We start from the raw sequence: 17,071 nt of genomic DNA on the forward strand, positions 1-17,071 counted from the left end.
CTGTACATCTAGGGCTACTATACCAACAATAAGTGTAATACGTTGTGAGGAAATACTAAATATGGTAGAAACTTCAAAATTCTTAGGCGTTCATATTGAAAGCACATTTTTGAACTCCTAAAACAACTTAATTCAGCCACATCTGCATTTAGAAATATTGCAAATCTTGGGGAGAGGGAAAACTACACACAGGAAGCAGCTAAGCGGGTAGCGGAGGCTGTGTGGAGGAGATTCAGGGGGTTTTTAGGTTAGAGGGTCTCAGGAACCTACAGAAAGCACATCAGTCTAAAAGGGTGAAGGGCAAACAGAGGAAAGTGGAGCTAGAATCAAACAGTATTGTAGTTGTAAATTTTGATAGCTGTGTTGGAAAAAGAACAGAGCTCCAAGTGCTAATACATTGAAGCACCAAAGAAACTGGTAAAGGCATGCATATTCAAATACAGGGATATTATGTAAACAGGCAGAATACTGTGCTGTGGTCAGCAACACCTTTATAAGACAACAAGTGTCTGACGCAGTTACTGCTGCAACAATGGCACCTTATCAAGATATAAGTGAGTTTGAACACGGTGTTATAGTCGGTGCATGAGCGATCAGACACAGCATCTCAGAGGTAGCGATAAAGTGGCAGTTTTCTCATATGACCATTTCACAAGTGTATCATGAATATCAGGAATCCGGTAAAACATCAAATCTCTGACATCGCTGCTCCAGAAAAAGAGCCTGCAAGAACGGGACAACTGAAGAGAATGGTTCAATGTGACAGAAGTGCAACCCTTCCACAAACTGCTGCAGATTCCAATGCTGGGCCATCAACAAGTGTCAGCTTGCTAACCAGCCAACGAAACATCATTGGAGCCGAAGGCCCACCTGTGTACCCTTGATGACTGCACAACACAAAGCTTTACACTTCACCTGGGCCCATCAACACTGACATTGGACTGTTGATGACTGGAAACATGTTGCCTGGTTGGAAGTGCCCCGTTTCAAAATGTATTGAGCAGATTGAAGTGTATGAGTATGGAGGCAACCTCATGAATACATGGACCCTCATGTCAGCGGGGGACTGTTTAAGCTGGTGAAGGCTTTGTAATGGTGTGGGGCGTATGCAGTTGGGAGTGATATGGGATCCCTGATACATTTAGATATGACTCTGACAGGTGACACATACGTAAGCATCCTGTCTGATCACCTGCATCCATTCACATCCATTGTGCATTCTGATGGACTTGGGCAATTCCAGCAGGACAATGTGACACCCCCACACATCTAGAATTGCTACAGAGTGGCTCCAGGATCACTCTTCTGAGATTAAACACTTCCACTGGTCACCAAACTCCCCTGACATGAACATTATTGAGCATATTTGGCATGCCTTGCAACGTACTGTTCAAAGAGATCTCCACCACCCCCTAGTACTCTTACGGATTTATGGACAGCCCTGCAGGATTCATGGTGTCAATTCCCTCCAGCACTACTTCAGACATTAGTCGAGTCCATGCCACATCGTGTTGCAGCACTACTGTGTGCTCACAGGGGCCCCACATGACATTAGGCAGGTGTACCAGTTTCTTTGGCTCTTCAATGTAAAAAGCACTGGATGTAATGTAAAAAGCATTGTTATAAGTACAGAAAGCTGGCTAAAGCCAGAAATAAGTTTAGCCAAAATTTTTACAAAGGACCTAACTGTGTTCAGAAAGAATAGATTAAATATAGTTGGTGGTGGAGCATTTATTGCTGTCAGATGTAGTTTATCTTGCACTGAAACTGAAGTAGATAATTCCTGCGAGTTAGTATGGGTAGAGTTACACTTGACAACCAGAATAAATCATAATTGGTTCCTCTTACCAATCCCCTGACTCAGTTGAACAGTTGCTGAACAGTTCAAAGTAAACTTGAATCTCATTTCAAGTATGTACCCCAATCATACATTTGTAGTTGGTGACAACTTCAATCTACCCTTGCTATGTTGGCAAAAATATATGTTTAAAGTTGGAGGTAGGTACAAAACATCATCTGAAATCATTTTGAATGCATTCTCAGAAAATTATTTCAAACAATTAATTCAAGAGTCCATTCGAATTGTAAATGATTGCGGAATTATACTTGACCTCTTAGCAATAAATAATCCTGGGCAATCACGACAGATACAGAGATTAGTGACCATAAGGTTTTTGTAGAGAGACTGAATACCATAACTCGTCAAAAATAAGTGCAAAATCCATAGATTTTAAAAAGCAGTACAAGTTCGGTTGAGGCCTTCCAAAGATACAGTTTCCACTCCTTCCAATATGAACATGTAAATGCAGACCAGATGTGGTTTAAATTCAAAGAAACGGTACTGACAGCTATTGAGAGATGGTACTGACAGCTATTGAGACACATACATCAAATAAATTAATGAGAGATGGTACTGATCCCACATGGTGCATTAAACAGACCAGAACACTGTTGTAGAAGCAATGAAAAAAGCACGCCAAACTTAAAAGAATGCAAAACCCTCAAGACTACTGAAGTTTTACAGAAGTTCGCAATGTAGTGTGAACTTCAAAGTGAGATGCTTTTAATAGGTTAGGTTAGGTTAGTGTATTTTAACGTCCCGTCGACAACGAGGTCATTAGAGACGGAGCACAAGCTCAGGTTAGGGAAGGAAATCGGCCGTGCCCTTTCAAAGGGACCATCCTGCCATTTGCCTGAAACGATTTAGGGAAATCACGGAAAACCTAAATCAGGATGGCTGGAGACGGGATTGAACCATCATCCTCCTGAATGCGAGTCCAGATGCTTTTAATACTTTCCACAGTAAAACTGTCTTAAAATATGGCAGAAAAACCAAAAAGATTCTGGTCACATGTGACGTACTCCAGCCGAAAGACACACTCAGTGCCTCAAGTGCGGCCTAAAAATGGTTCTTAGGGGTTGTGGGAGGACTGGGGGTGTGAAGTGAAATGGTGTAGGAGATCTCTTTGCAGACTAGGTCTGGGGAATAGTGCCTGTCTGTGAAGGCCTTGGTGAGACCCTCAGCATACTGAGCAGGGGAGCTCTTGTCGCTGTACATATGACGTCCCCAGGTGGCCAGGCTGGATGGGAGGGATTTTTTTGGTGTGAAAGGGTTGACAGCTGTCAAAATGCAGATACTGTTGGTGGTTGGTGGGTCTAATGTGGACAGAGGTGCAGGTGGAGCGATTACAGAGGATGAGGTCATGTGTCTAGGGGGGTGGCCTGCTGGGTTGAGGACCAGGAGAAGCTAATGGGAGAGAAGGTACTGAGATTTTGATGGAATGAAGATAGGGTATCTTGGCCCTGAGTCCACATCATGAAGATATCAACAAAGAACCTGAACCAGGCTAAGGGTTTGGCGTTTTGGGAGGCTAGAAAGGTCTTCTCTAGATGGCCCATAAACAGGCTGGCGTAAGAGGGTGCCATCCAGGTCCCATGGCTGTGCTGCAGATTTGTTTTTATACCTTCATTCAAAGGAGAAGTTGTTGTGGGTTATGAAATTAGTAAGGTTTATGAGGAATGAGGTAGTGGCTTTGGAGTCTGAAGGGCATTGGCAAAGGCAGTGTTCAATAGTGGTAAGACCATGGGCATGAGGGACAAGTAGGTATCCAGGAGGTAAAGAGGTGAGGATAGTGGAGAGTCAATGAAGAAAGTTGTTGGTGTCTTTCATGTGGGAGGCTAGATTAAAAACAATTGGTTGGAGGAGTTTTTCAATAAGGGCCAAAACTCTCTCAGTAAGGGCACAATAGCCAACCACAATGGGGCGTGCAGGATTGCTGGGTTTGTGGATTCTGGGGAGCATGTAGAAGATCGGTGTGCGGGTGTCATAGGGGTGAGGAGGGAAATGGATTCAGGGGAGAGGTTCTGGGAAAGGCCTAAGGCTTTAAGCAGGGACTGGAGGTTATTTTGGACTTCTGGGATAGTATCACTCTGGCAGAGTGGAGGAATCAGATAATTGGTGGACGCCGTCTGCCATGTAGTCAATATGATCATAACAACAGTGTTGGAGACATTGTCTGCAGGCAGGATGATTAGGTCAAGATTTGTTTTGAGGCTGTGTATGGCTATCCTTTCTTCTGCTGAAAGGTTTGTACTTTCAGGATGGGACCTGAGGAAGGATGGTGAGGCTAAGTTGGAGGCGAGGAATTCCTGAAAGGTGACCAGCTGGTGGTTAGATGAGAGGGAGGATCACAGCTGAGTGGTCGTACAAAATGGGAGAGGCAGAGTTCAATGTTGGAATTAGATTGGTTTTCATTGGAGGGATTGGCGACAAAGAAGTGCTTCCATTGCAGGGCCAGGAGAAGGAGAGTACGTCCAATGACAAGTTGAGAATGGTTAAATTTGGGTGTAGGGCTAAGGGTGAGGCCTTTGGATAGAACTAAAATTTCTGTGCATCTGATGGAACAGTAGATATCCTCGATGTACCAAAGAAGCTTAAACCACTTAATTAAGGTAAGACCTCTGGTCCTAATTGTATACCAGGCAGGTTCCTCTCAGACTATCCTGATACAATGGCTCCATATTTAGCAATCATATGCAACTGATCACTCATTGAAAGTTTCATTTGTAAAGTCTGGAACATTGCACAAGTCACACCAATACCCTAGAAAGTAAACAGGAGTAATCCGCTACATTACAGACACATATCACTAACATTGATTTGCTGTAGGATTTTGGAACATACACTGTGTTTGAACATTACAAGTTATCTTGAAGAAAACAATTTATTGACAAACATCCAACAAAGATTCAGAAAATATCAATCTTGTGAAACACAACTATCTCTTTATTCTCTTGAAGTAGTGAGTGCTACTGACAAGGGACGTCAAGTTGATTCCGTATTTTTAGATTTCAGAAGGCTTTTGAAACCCTATCTCAAAAGCAACTCCTAATCAAATTGCATGCATATGGACAATCATCTTAGTTGTGTGACTGGATTCATGATTTCATCAGAAATGTACAGTTCATAGTAATTGATGGAAAGTCATCGAGTAAAACAGAAGTATTATCTGCTGTTCCCCCAAGGAAGTGTTATGGGCCCTCTACTATTCCTGAGCTACATAAACTATTTAGGAGATAATATGAGTACCATTCTTAGATTGTACACAGATGATGCTTTCATTTGCAGTCCTATAAAGTCATCAGATGATCAAAACAAATTGCTTAATGATTTAGACAAGATATATGTGTTGTTGTTGTTGTGGTCTTCAGTCCTGAGACTGGTTTGATGCAGCTCTCCATGCTACTCTATCCTGTGCAAGCTTTTTCATCTCCCAGTACCTACTGCAACCTACATCCTTCTGAATCTGCTTAGCGTATTCATCTCTTGGTCTCCCCCTACGATTTTTACCCTCCACGCTGCCCTCCAATACTAAATTGGTGATCCCTTGATGCCTCAGAACATGTCCTACCAACCGATCCCTTCTTCTGGTCAAGTTGTGCCACAAACATCTCTTCTCCCCAATCCTATTCAATACTTCCTCATTAGTTATGTGATCTACCCATCTAATCTTCAGCATTCTTCTGTAGCACCACATTTCGAAAGCTTCTATTCTCTTCTTGTCCAAACTATTTATCGTCCATGTTTCACTTCCATACATGGCTACACTCCATACAAATACTTTCAGAAATGACTTCCTGACACTTAAATCAATACTCGATGTTAACAAATTTCTCTTCTTCAGAAACGCTTTCCTTGCCATTGCCAGCCTACATTTTATATCCTCTCTACTTCGACCATCATCAGTTATTTTGCTCCCCAAATAGCAAAACTCCTTTACTACTTTAAGTGCCTCATTTCCTAATCTAATTCCCTCAGCATCACCTGACTTAATTAGACTACATTCCATTATCCTTGTTTTGCTTTTGTTGATGTTCATCTTATATCCTCCTTTCAAGATACTGTCCATTCCATTCAACTGCTCTTCCAAGTCCTTTGCTGTCTCTGACAGAATTACAATGTCATCGGCGAACCTCAAAGTTTTTATTTCTTCTCCATGAATTTTAATACCTACTCCGAATTTTTCTTTTGTTTCCTTTACTGCTTGCTCAATATACAGATTGAACAACATCGGGGACAGGCTACAACCCTGTCTTACTCCCTTCCCAACCACTGCTTCCCTTTCATGTCCCTCGACTCTTATAACTGCCATCTGGTTTCTGTACAAATTGTAAATAGCCTTTCGCTCCCTGTATTTTACCCCTGCCACCTTTAGAATTTGAAAGAGAGTATTCCAGTCAACATTGTCAAAAGCTTTCTCTAAGTCTACAAATGCTAGAAACGTAGGTTTGCCTTTCCTTAACCTTTCTTCTAAGATAAGTCGTAAGGTCAGTATTGCCTCACGTGTTCCAGTGTTTCTACGGAATCCAAACTGATCTTCCCCGAGGTTGGCTTCTACTAGTTTTTCCATTCGTCTGTAAAGAATTCGTGTTAGTATTTTGCAGCTGTGACTTATTAAGCTGATAGTTCGGTAATTTTCACATCTGTCAACACCTGCTTTCTTTGGGATTGGAATTATTATATTCTTCTTGAAGTCTGAGGGTATTTCGCCTGTTTCATACATCTTGCTCACCAGATGGTAGAGCTTTGTCAGGACTGGCTCTCCCACGGCCGTCAGTAGTTCCAATGGAATATTGTCTACTCCGGGGGCCTTGTTTCGACTCAGGTCTTTCAGTGCTCTGTCAAACTCTTCACGCAGTATCTTATCTCCCATTTCATCTTCATCTACATCCTCTTCCATTTCCATAATATTGTCCTCAAGTACATCGCCCTTGTATAGACCCTCTATATAATCCTTCTACCTTTCTGCTTTCCCTTCTTTGCTTAGAACTGGGTTTCCATCTGAGCTCTTGATATTCATACAAGTCGTTCTCTTATCTCCAAAGGTCTCTTTAATTTTCCTGTAGGCGGTATCTATCTTACCCCTAGTGAGATAAGCCTCTACATCCTTACATTTGTCCTCTAGCCATCCCTGCTTAGCCATTTTGCACTTCCTGTCGATCTCATTTTTGAGACGTTTGTATTCCTTTTTGCCTGTTTCACTTACTGCATTTTTATATTTTCTCCTTTCATCAATCAAATTCAATATTTCTTCTGTTACCCAAGGATTTCTACTAGCCCTCGTCTTTTTACCTACTTGATCCTCTGCTGCCTTCACTACTTCATCCCTCAAAGCTACCCATTCTTCTTCTACTGTATTTATTTCCCCCATTCCTGTCAATTGCTCCCTTATGCTCTCCCTGAATCTCTGTACAACCTCTGGTTCTTTTAGTTTATCCAGGTCCCATCTCCTTAAATTCCCACCTTCTTGCAGTTTCTTCAGTTTTAATCTACAGGTCATAACCAATAGATTGTGGTCAGAGTCCACATCTGCCCCTGGAAATGTCTTACAATTTAAAACCTGGTTCCTAAATCTCTGTCTTACCATTATATAATCTATCTGATACCTTTTAGTATCTCCAGGGTTCTTCCATGTATACAACCTTCTTTCATGATTCTTAAACCAAGTGTTAGTTATGATTAAGTTGTGCTCTGTGCAAAATTCCACCAGGCGGCTTCCTCTTTCATTTCTGTCCCCCAATCCATATTCACCAACTATGTTTCCTTCTCTCCCTTTTCCTACACTCGAATTCCAGTCACCCATGACTATTAAATTTTCGTCTCCCTTCACAATCTGAATAATTTCTTTTATTTCATCATACATTTCTTCAATTTCTTCGTCATCTGCAGAGCTAGTTGGCATATAAACTTGTACTACTGTAGTAGGTGTGGGCTTCGTATCTATCTTGGCCACAATAATGCGTTCACTATGCTGTTTGTAGTAGCTTACCCGCATTCCTATTTTCCTATTCATTATTAAACCTACTCCTGCATTACCCCTATTTGATTTTGTGTTTATAACCCTGTAGTCACCTGACCAGAAGTCTTGTTCCTCCTGCCACCGAACTTCACTAATTCCCACTATATCTAACTTCAACCTATCCATTTCCCTTTTTAAATTTTCTAACCTACCTGCCCGATTAAGGGATCTGACATTCCACGCTCCGATCCGTAGAACGCCAGTTTTCTTTCTCCTGATAACGACATCCTCTTGAGTAGTCCCCGCCCGGAGATCCGAATGGGGGACTATTTTACCTCCAGAATATTTTACCCAAGAGGACGCCATCATCATGTAATCATACAGTAAAGCTGCATGCCCTCGGGAAAAATTACGGCTGTAGTTTCCCCTTGCTTTCAGCCGTTCGCAGTACCAGCACAGCAAGGCCGTTTTGGTTATTGTTACAAGGCCAGATCAGTCAATCATCCAGACTGTTGCCCTTGCAACTACTGAAAAGGCTGCTGCCCCTCCTCAGGAACCACACGTTTGTCTGGCCTCTCAACAGATACCCCTCCGTTGTGGTTGCACCTACGGTACGGCTATCTGTATCGCTGAGGCACGCAAGCCTCCCCACCAACGGCAAGGTCCATGGTTCATGGGGGGGGATATATGTGTATGGGGGCAAAAAGTGGCAATAGACTGTAAACAATGAAAAGTGTGAAGTCATCCACATGAGTACCACAAGGAATCCACTAAATTTTGGTTACACAGTTAATCACACAAATCTAAAGACTGCAAATTCAACTAGATACTTAGGGATTGTAGTAACAAATAGCTTAAGCTGGGATAACCACATAAATAATGTTGCCAGTAAAGCAAACCCAAGACTAGCAGAACACTGAAAAAATGCAACAGGTCTACAAAAGAGATTGCCTACATACACTATGCTTGTACATTCTCTTCTGAAGAACTGCTGTGTGGTGTGGGATCTGCATCAGATAGGATTGACGTAGATCATTGAAACAGTTCAAAGATGGGTGGCTTGTTTTATACTAGGGCAGAAAGTGTCATGGGCATATGTGACCTGAGGTTCCAGTCATTAAAACAAAGGTGTTATTCATTGCGACAGGATATCAAAATGCTGCAACAAAGATTTTTCATCGCTTACCCAGTGATATGAAATGTCTGACAGAAACCACAGTAAAATTTGAAAACAAACTGAGAAAATTCCTTCAAGAAGAATTTCTATTATTATAATGTGTAGAATGTGATCCGTAGATCTCACTTTTTTTCGTTTGTAATATAAACTTAGAAATGTTCAGAATGTAACCAAATGTGCAAATTAATTTGCAATATGAATGTAAAATGACTCGATGCATAACATTAGACTCTACCGTGCGAGATGATCCATGGAACATGTAACTAAGCAACTAACTAAATAACTAAATCTTACAAATTGTTCAGTGTAGTAGACAATATTTCTTCAACATCAAGTATTAGCATATTTCTAAAGAATGAATGAATGAATGAATGAAAATGGATCAAACAATAACTGATGCGACATTTTGAAAGGGTACCATATACTCAATATATTTACACTCAGGCCTACAGTGACCTGGAACAGTGCTGTTTACTACAGTTTTAAAGCTTCAAAAGGAATCTGTTACAAGTACTTTGAAAATATCCCAAAGACAATTATACAGTGGTAAATTAAAAGACTTAAAAATATTAACTGTCATGGCAACATACACTATCGAGCAAAAGTATCCTGTCACCTGTCAGGGAATGTCATTAGTGGCTGTGTCCACCCTTTGCATTTACAACAGCTTGAACACTATTGGGGACACTTTTGACAAGGAGTCCAAATGTCCTTGGAGGAACGGTAGCCTAGTTTTCCTCAGTAGCTAAAAACAGAGAAGGTAACGATGTCGAACGCTCAGGTCCGGAGTGAAGTCAACGTTCTGTCTCTTCCCAAAGGTGCTCCTTCCAGTTCGGGTCAGAACACCAGGCAGACGAGTCTATTTTGAGAACATTACTGTCCAAAACCCACTGCCTCACAGATGATGCTCCACGACAGGCTGTACTGTCACGGCAATACAATAATCGTGTTCTTTGCTGCATGCGGTCCAGTGGTGTCACTCTCTCCACCCCTCAAGAGCTGCCCAGCTCCGATTACAGAAACAACTCGCTTATGAGGAGCTGCTCAACAGTCATATTCCACTCTTTTTTAACATACTACCAATAGTCAGTATGTGAGGTCTACCTGGTCTCTGTTTAGCTTTAGTTGTACCTTTGCATTTCCACTTCACGATCACAGCACAGACAGTCAACTCGGGAAGCTTTATGAGGGTTGAAGTGTCCCTGACAGATTTTTTACTCAGGTGACATCCAGTGACTAGTCACCGAGCTCTCCTGACGGGTCCCTTCTGCCGTCGCTGTTTCTCTACCGACAGCACGATACTCTCCGCCTCCTTTTGTGTGCTGGTGGGTTCGCATCTTGTGAAATCTAGAGGACAATTCCACATAATGCAGGGATGTCTGACATTTTTATGCTGACAGTGTATCCTATTCTTGAAGCTACACAGAACAGCCTTCTTCAACACAGAATTATGTGCTCATAAAAACTGCAAGCAGGAATAATAGCCACATACACATCAAATGCTCAAAACTACTGGAGAATGATCTAATAAATGCAGCAAGCACTCTTTCATTTGCACATAACATTCTGTAAATGTCGCTGCCGAGTAGGACGACTGGCATCGAGGAACGAGTCAGGTTATACATTGACATGTAGAAGCTGCTACTGCAGGTAACTTCTGCAACTAGATGTTATGAATAGTGCCTACCCTTCAAACCAGTTATTATGGGACTTATTTCTGGCTTACTTTGCACATATAAGGGGATAAAGCAGGCAGTTTGACAAGAAAGTGACTGCTGTTCCTCTTATGCTGCTCGGCTGCTATTTGTATCTACTATTTGATACAACAACAAGCTCCTGGCAAAAAATAGTAAGAAAGTGATGTCAGTTCTCAAAAATAAATGGAAACACTGCCTGATTTTTGTTTGCTGCTAGAGCATTATGGTAAATATTGCGCAAGCGCACACGCAAGTTACTGACACACAGCTTTGGTTTGTTCCCCACAAGAAAATTTACAACAAGAATACAAGAACATAGCAATTGATAATTTATTTTTAACTCTTGTTGTCTTTTTAAAAAATAGGTATGGACCACTTAATAAAGGACTGGGCAGCTTACAGGCTTACAGCTGGTTCACAGTGCCCTGCAGGCATAATATTTCAACAGTCAGATACATCACCACTGTCAGGTACACTGATGAACAGTTTTGTCAGCGATCCTGATGACGGCAAAATGTCTGATTGTTAAAATATTGTTCCTGTACCTAGCTCAATCAACTAATATAGTATGATGAACAGAAGAATCACAGTCGATATATGGTTTGGTTGACCATGATGATTAAATTTTGGCTATAAAGTGTCCCCACCAGCTAAGTTTAGCTAAGGAAAGGAAAGGCAGAGCTTCATAGAATCAGAAATTCTGACTCAATTACACTATTCTGAGGTACTCTAAGTTCTACACAATGCCATCAATAAAGAAAAACAAATGTAATATGTACAAAAATGTGAGAGTCCAAGAATAGAGCAATGAAAATTTGGAGCATTGTCAGGCATTAAATGAATAAACTTGGCAAGGCAAAAAATGTCCAACTTACAGATGACAATAGTTACAAGACGTGTCAGATTCAAATCACTAGCTACCAAATTCAATTAATTCTTCCTAACACTAGTAGAAAAAAATGGGGCAAAAATGGGGCACTGAAACCAGATTTATTATATTTGCGAACACCATCAAAAGGAGAGACTGATACTCACCACACAGAGGAGGCACTAAGTCGAAGATAGGTGTGAAGGAAAAGATTGCTAAACACACACACACACACACACACACACACACACACACACACAGTCACTGTCTCCGGGCACTGAGGTCCGACTCTAAACTGCGACTGTGGAAGTCTGCAGAAACATGCGGAGACAGGATAGGGCAGCTAGGTGCAGTGTCGAGAAGCTGAGGGAGAGGGAAGAGGAGACTTGTAGGTGCATTAGTATGATAGAAAGCTTTTGGAGTGGAAGCAGGAAACATTGTAACTGATTAGACGAGAGGTATTAGTGAAAGCTGAGGCCAGGGGGTTACGGGAACAAAAAATGTGCTACAGAGAGAGACCCCACCTGTGCAGTTCAGAAGAGCTAGTGTTTGTAGGAAGAATCCAGAAGGCACAGGAAGTGAAAAACTCATTAAAGTAAAGCAGAGTACGTTGAGTGACATGCTCACCTACTGGGTGGTCCAGCTGTCTCTTGTCCATAGTTGGGCAGTGGCCATTCATGCTGACAGACAGCTTGCTAGTTATCATAGCCATGTCAAAAGCAGCACAGCATTTGAAGCTTTGTTGGTAGATCAGATGGCTGCTTTTGTCTCCCTGCCTTTGATTGGGTAGGAGATGCCTGTTACAGGACTCCAGATGCCTGGAGTGGAAGTATGCATGGGACAGGTCTTGCATCTGGGTCTATTGCAGAGATGTGAGTTGTGAGGCAAGGGGTTGGGAGCAGGAGTGGAGCAGGGGTGGAAAAGGATACTGCATAGGTTCAGTGGCCAGCAGAGCACCAATGTGAGAGGAATGTGGAGGGTATCCATCATTTCGAAGCTCGACAAGAGGTAGTCAAAACTCTGGCAGTCAATGTGATTCAGTCATTTCAGTCCTCGGTGGTACTGAGTCATAAAGGGAGTGCTCTTTAGTGGTCGGACAGTGGGTGTATGGGACATTGTAAGTGACTGGAGAGAGAAGGCATGGGAGATCTATTTCTAGACGAGGTTGGGAGGGTAATTTTGGTCTGTGAAGACCTCAGTGGGACCCTTGACATATTTGGAGAGGGGCTACTCATCACTAGAGATGTGATGACCATGGGTGGTTAGGCTGTAACTTCTTGATATGGAATGGGTGGCAGCTGTTGAAGTGGAAGTACTGTTGGTGGTTGGTAGCTTGGAAGTGGATAGGGGTAGTGATGTAGCAATCTTTGAGGTGCAGTTCAACATTGAGAAAGGTGGCTTGTTGCTTTGAGGAAGATCAGGTGAAACATATGGGGGACAAGGCATTGTAAGTTGTGGAGAAAGTGTTTCAACTACCTCTCATCGTGCCTTGAAATGAGGAATATCCTCCCTACCCTCCCACCGTGGTATTCCACTGCCCACTAAATCTATGCCACATCATTTTCAATCCCTATTCCACCCCTGATCCCTACCCTTGCCTCTTAGCTCATATCCCTGCAGCAGACCCAGATGCAAGACCTGTCCCATGCATCCTCCTACTCCAGTCCTGTCACAGGCATCTCCTGCCCAATCAAAGGCAGGGCCAACTGTGAAAGCAGCCACCTAATCTACCACAGAAGCTTCCTGCTTTCTATGTAGATGTGACAACTAACAAACTGTCTATTTGCATGAATCGCCACCACCAAATTGTGGACAAGAGACAGCTGGACAACCCAGTAGCTGAATATGCCACCCAACACATTGTGCTTTACTTTAACGACTTTTTCACATGCTGCACCTTCTGGATTCTTCCCATAAACACCAGTTCTTCTGAACTACACAGGTGAGGTCTGCCCTTACAACATATTCTCTGTTCCCATAACCCCCCTGCCCTCAACTTTCACTGGCACCTCTCCTCCACTCACCTACAACATTACCTGCTCCCACTCCATGCACTTACCAGTCTTTCCCCTCCATCTCCTCTCAGCCTCCCAACACTGCAACTAGCAACCCTACCTTGTCTGCACCACATCCATGCACACTCCCACAGGAGCAAAGCTTCTTCCCCCACCCCTGCCCTGCTACCCTTCTCCCCCCTCCCTGTCCCTCCCATCTCACTCCCACCACCTAACCCAGATTCCTGCTCATGTCAGACACAGTTGTAATCTGGAGTCATGCCCCCAACACCACGAGACAGTGGCACGCTTGTATGAGTTGGGCTTGTGTGAAAGTGTGTGTCTTCTATTTGGAATGAGCACTTCTTTGTCCAAAAGTTTAAATGTTTAGCAGCCTTTTTCCTTCATTCCTTTGTGTGATTCAAAGTTATGCGTGCCACATACCATATTCACAACAATCATTATGATGTGTAGAATGTCAACTGAAGAAACACAACAGACTAAAAAAAGAAAATGAAAATGAAAGAGGGCAGGAGCATGTAGAGGAGCTATCACTCCATTTTAAAAGAATAATTGACAATGCACTGGATAGATATGTACACAGTAGAACAGTTCATAATGGGAAGACACCTCCATGGAATACAGTCATGGTAAAGAAACTTCTAAAGAAACATAGACTACTGCATAATAGGTGTAAAACAAAGTATAGGGCTATAGATAAAGAGATGCTGAATGAAATACATCTCACTATCAAGAGAGTAATGTGTAAAGCTTTCATTGACTACCATAGCAGAATAATGTCAAGTGATATTTCACAAAATCCAAAGAAATTATGGTCACATGTAAAGGCTGTTAGTGCCACCAAAGTTATTGTCCTGCCCCTAGCAGACAGGTGTGTGTGTGTGTGTGTGTGTGTGTGTGTGTGTGTGACAGTAACTGAAACTGAGGGTAGCAAAGCATAAGCTGAAATGCTTAACTCCATTTTTCAAATATTCCTTTACAAAGGAAAACCCGGGAGAGTTGATCCATTTAATTCTCATACCAACAAAAAGATGAATGAAATAAGTATTAGTGCCAGCGGTATTTACAAGCAGTGGAGATTGTTAAAACTAAACAAAGCTGCACGGCCCAATGGAAGCCCTGTCAGTTTCTATACTGAATTTGTGGCCAAGTTAGCCCCTCTTCTAACTGTAAACTATTGTAGATCCCTTGAACAGAAAATTGTGTCCAATTCTTGGAAAAAAGCACAGGTCACACCCATTTATAAAAAGGGACACAGAAGTGATCCACAAAACTACCGTCCCATATTGTTGGCATCAAATTGTCGCACAATCTTATAACATACTCTGAGCTCAAAAATAATGAGGTATCTCAAATAGAATGACTTCCTTCATGCGAACCAGCACGGATTTCAAAAACATCGATCATGCGAAACCCAACTGTCACTTTTCTCACATGACATACTGAAAGCTTCGGATCAAGGCAATCATGTACATGCAGTATTTCTTGATTTTTGAAAGACATTTCACTCAGTGCCACACTTACACTTATTGTCAATAGTATGATTAAATGGGGCATCAAGTGAAATTGTGACTAGAACAAGGACTATTTGGTAGGGAGGACGCAGCATGTTATTTTGGATGGAGAGTCATCGTCAGATGCAGAAGTAACTTTCTGTGTGTCCTAGGGAAGTGTATAGGGAACTTTGCTGTTCATGTTGTACCTTAATGATCTTGGAGACATATTAATAATAACCTCAGGCTTTTTGCAGGTAACACTGTTATCTGTAATGACGTACTATCTGAAAGAAACTGTATAAATATTCTGCCAGATCTTAAGATTTCGAAGTGGTGCCAAGATGTCAACTTGCTTTAAATGTTCATAAATGTAAAATAGTACACTTCACAACACGAAAAGAAAAAAAGAAAAAAAATTGTAGTGTCCTTGACTAGAATACCAATGAATCACTGTTGGAATTGCCCATCTCATACAAATGCCTGGGTGCAACACTTTGTAGGGATATGAAATAAGATGATCACATAGGTTCAGTTGTGGGTAAAGCACGTGGTAGATTTCAGTTGATTGGTAGAATACTGGGGAAGTGCAATTCAACAAATGAGATTGCTTAGAAATCCCTCATGCAATCCATTCTAGAATATTGCACACGGATATGCAGCCTGTACCAGATAGGACTAACAGGGAATATTGAATGTATACAGAGAAGATGTGCATGAATCGTCATAAGCTTGTTTGATCCTTGGCAGAGTGTCATAAAGATACTGAAGACACTGAACAGGCAGACTCTTGAAAACAGACGTAAACTACCCCAAAGAAGTCTACTAAGGGAGTTTTAAGAACTGACTTTAAATTATTTCTCCACAAATATACTACAACCCCCTACGTATTGCTTACACAGGGATTTTGAGGACCAGAGTAGGGTAATAACACAATCAATCATTATTGCCGTGCTCCATACATGAATAGAACGGAAAGAAAACAATAACTGGTACAATGGGTCATATCCTCTGCCATGCACTTCATGGAGGCTTTCAGAGTATAAATGTAGATAAATCACCCTGTTGGCATTTTCTGTAACGATGCCATGGCCTTTGAGAGCACAGATAATAAAATTCCACTGGCAAAATTAAAATATTTAGGTATTTACAGGCATCCCCCTTGTAGGGACAGAACCACACCTCAGCAAGTAGGTGTGTAATGTTAACAAGTGACACCACAGGAATAAAACAAGTAGGGTAACATTAAATATGAAGTTTTGTAATGTTAAGTATGTATTGAAAATACACGAACATTCAAAACAGTAAGTGAACATCTTCCTGGTCAAGCCTCTGACATCCATATCTACATCTATACTCTGCAAGCCACTGTGAAGTGCATGGCAGAGGATACGTTCCACTGTGCTATTCACTAGGTCTTTTTTACATTCCATTTATATGATACTTGGACGCTGGGTGGACAAAGTGTGCACACTGCTGCAACGAACAGTGTTGAACAAGTGGAACACACTACAACTGAACTCTATATAGTGAGCTTGACAGTGCAGAATTTACAAATTGGTTTAGAAAAGTGCTAAAAATCTGCCTGCGACAAAGATAATTACAAGGGACAAACTAGGTTCACATTTCACAAGTGAGGTTCTTCAGGTATGTGAAGAAAATGATAAAGTTTGTGTGTATCCTAGCCAACACAACTCATTTAACACAACCTTCGGATGTGGTTTTTTTTTTTTTTTTTTTTCCCTCCCCAATCCCTTGAAGACTCACTAGAGGAAAACACCAACTGATTTCAAAATGAGGAAGCCACAGTTCTCAACTGTACCAAACATAATGTTTCCATCCTTTCTTAATGAACTCATAAATTGTCTGGGGCATAACAACAAGATGAATCTCTGAAATGTGTTCAAGGTATGTGGAATAATACCACTCAAAAAAGAAGCTTTATTCTCTAAATTCTCAGGTGAACAGGATATGGAAGAAACAAAAGGAAGCTGTAGTTGAACTTGTAGTTTCTTGTAATTC

The 17,071-nt window shown here is 41.7% G+C and overlaps 1 protein-coding gene across 2 annotated transcripts in view; it reads right to left on the minus strand.

The window, feature by feature from the left end:
• LOC126418585 (protein GUCD1) overlaps window positions 1-17,071 on the minus strand; it is a 49,127-nt gene that overhangs the window by 25,908 nt on the left and 6,148 nt on the right. The window contains exon 1 of one of the 2 annotated variants that reach the window (XM_050085405.1): window positions 12,169-12,248. The exons of the other annotated variant lie outside the window; for it this stretch is intronic. Coding sequence (XP_049941362.1) covers window positions 12,169-12,247 — 79 coding nt within the window. The 5' untranslated portion in view covers window position 12,248. Of the gene's footprint in view, window positions 1-12,168; window positions 12,249-17,071 lie in introns of those variants that run through there. 2 annotated transcript variants of the gene reach the window in all.

The sequence above is a fragment of the Schistocerca serialis genome, chromosome 9 (assembly GCF_023864345.2).
Source record: "Schistocerca serialis cubense isolate TAMUIC-IGC-003099 chromosome 9, iqSchSeri2.2, whole genome shotgun sequence".
Lineage (NCBI taxonomy): Eukaryota > Metazoa > Arthropoda > Insecta > Orthoptera > Acrididae > Schistocerca > Schistocerca serialis.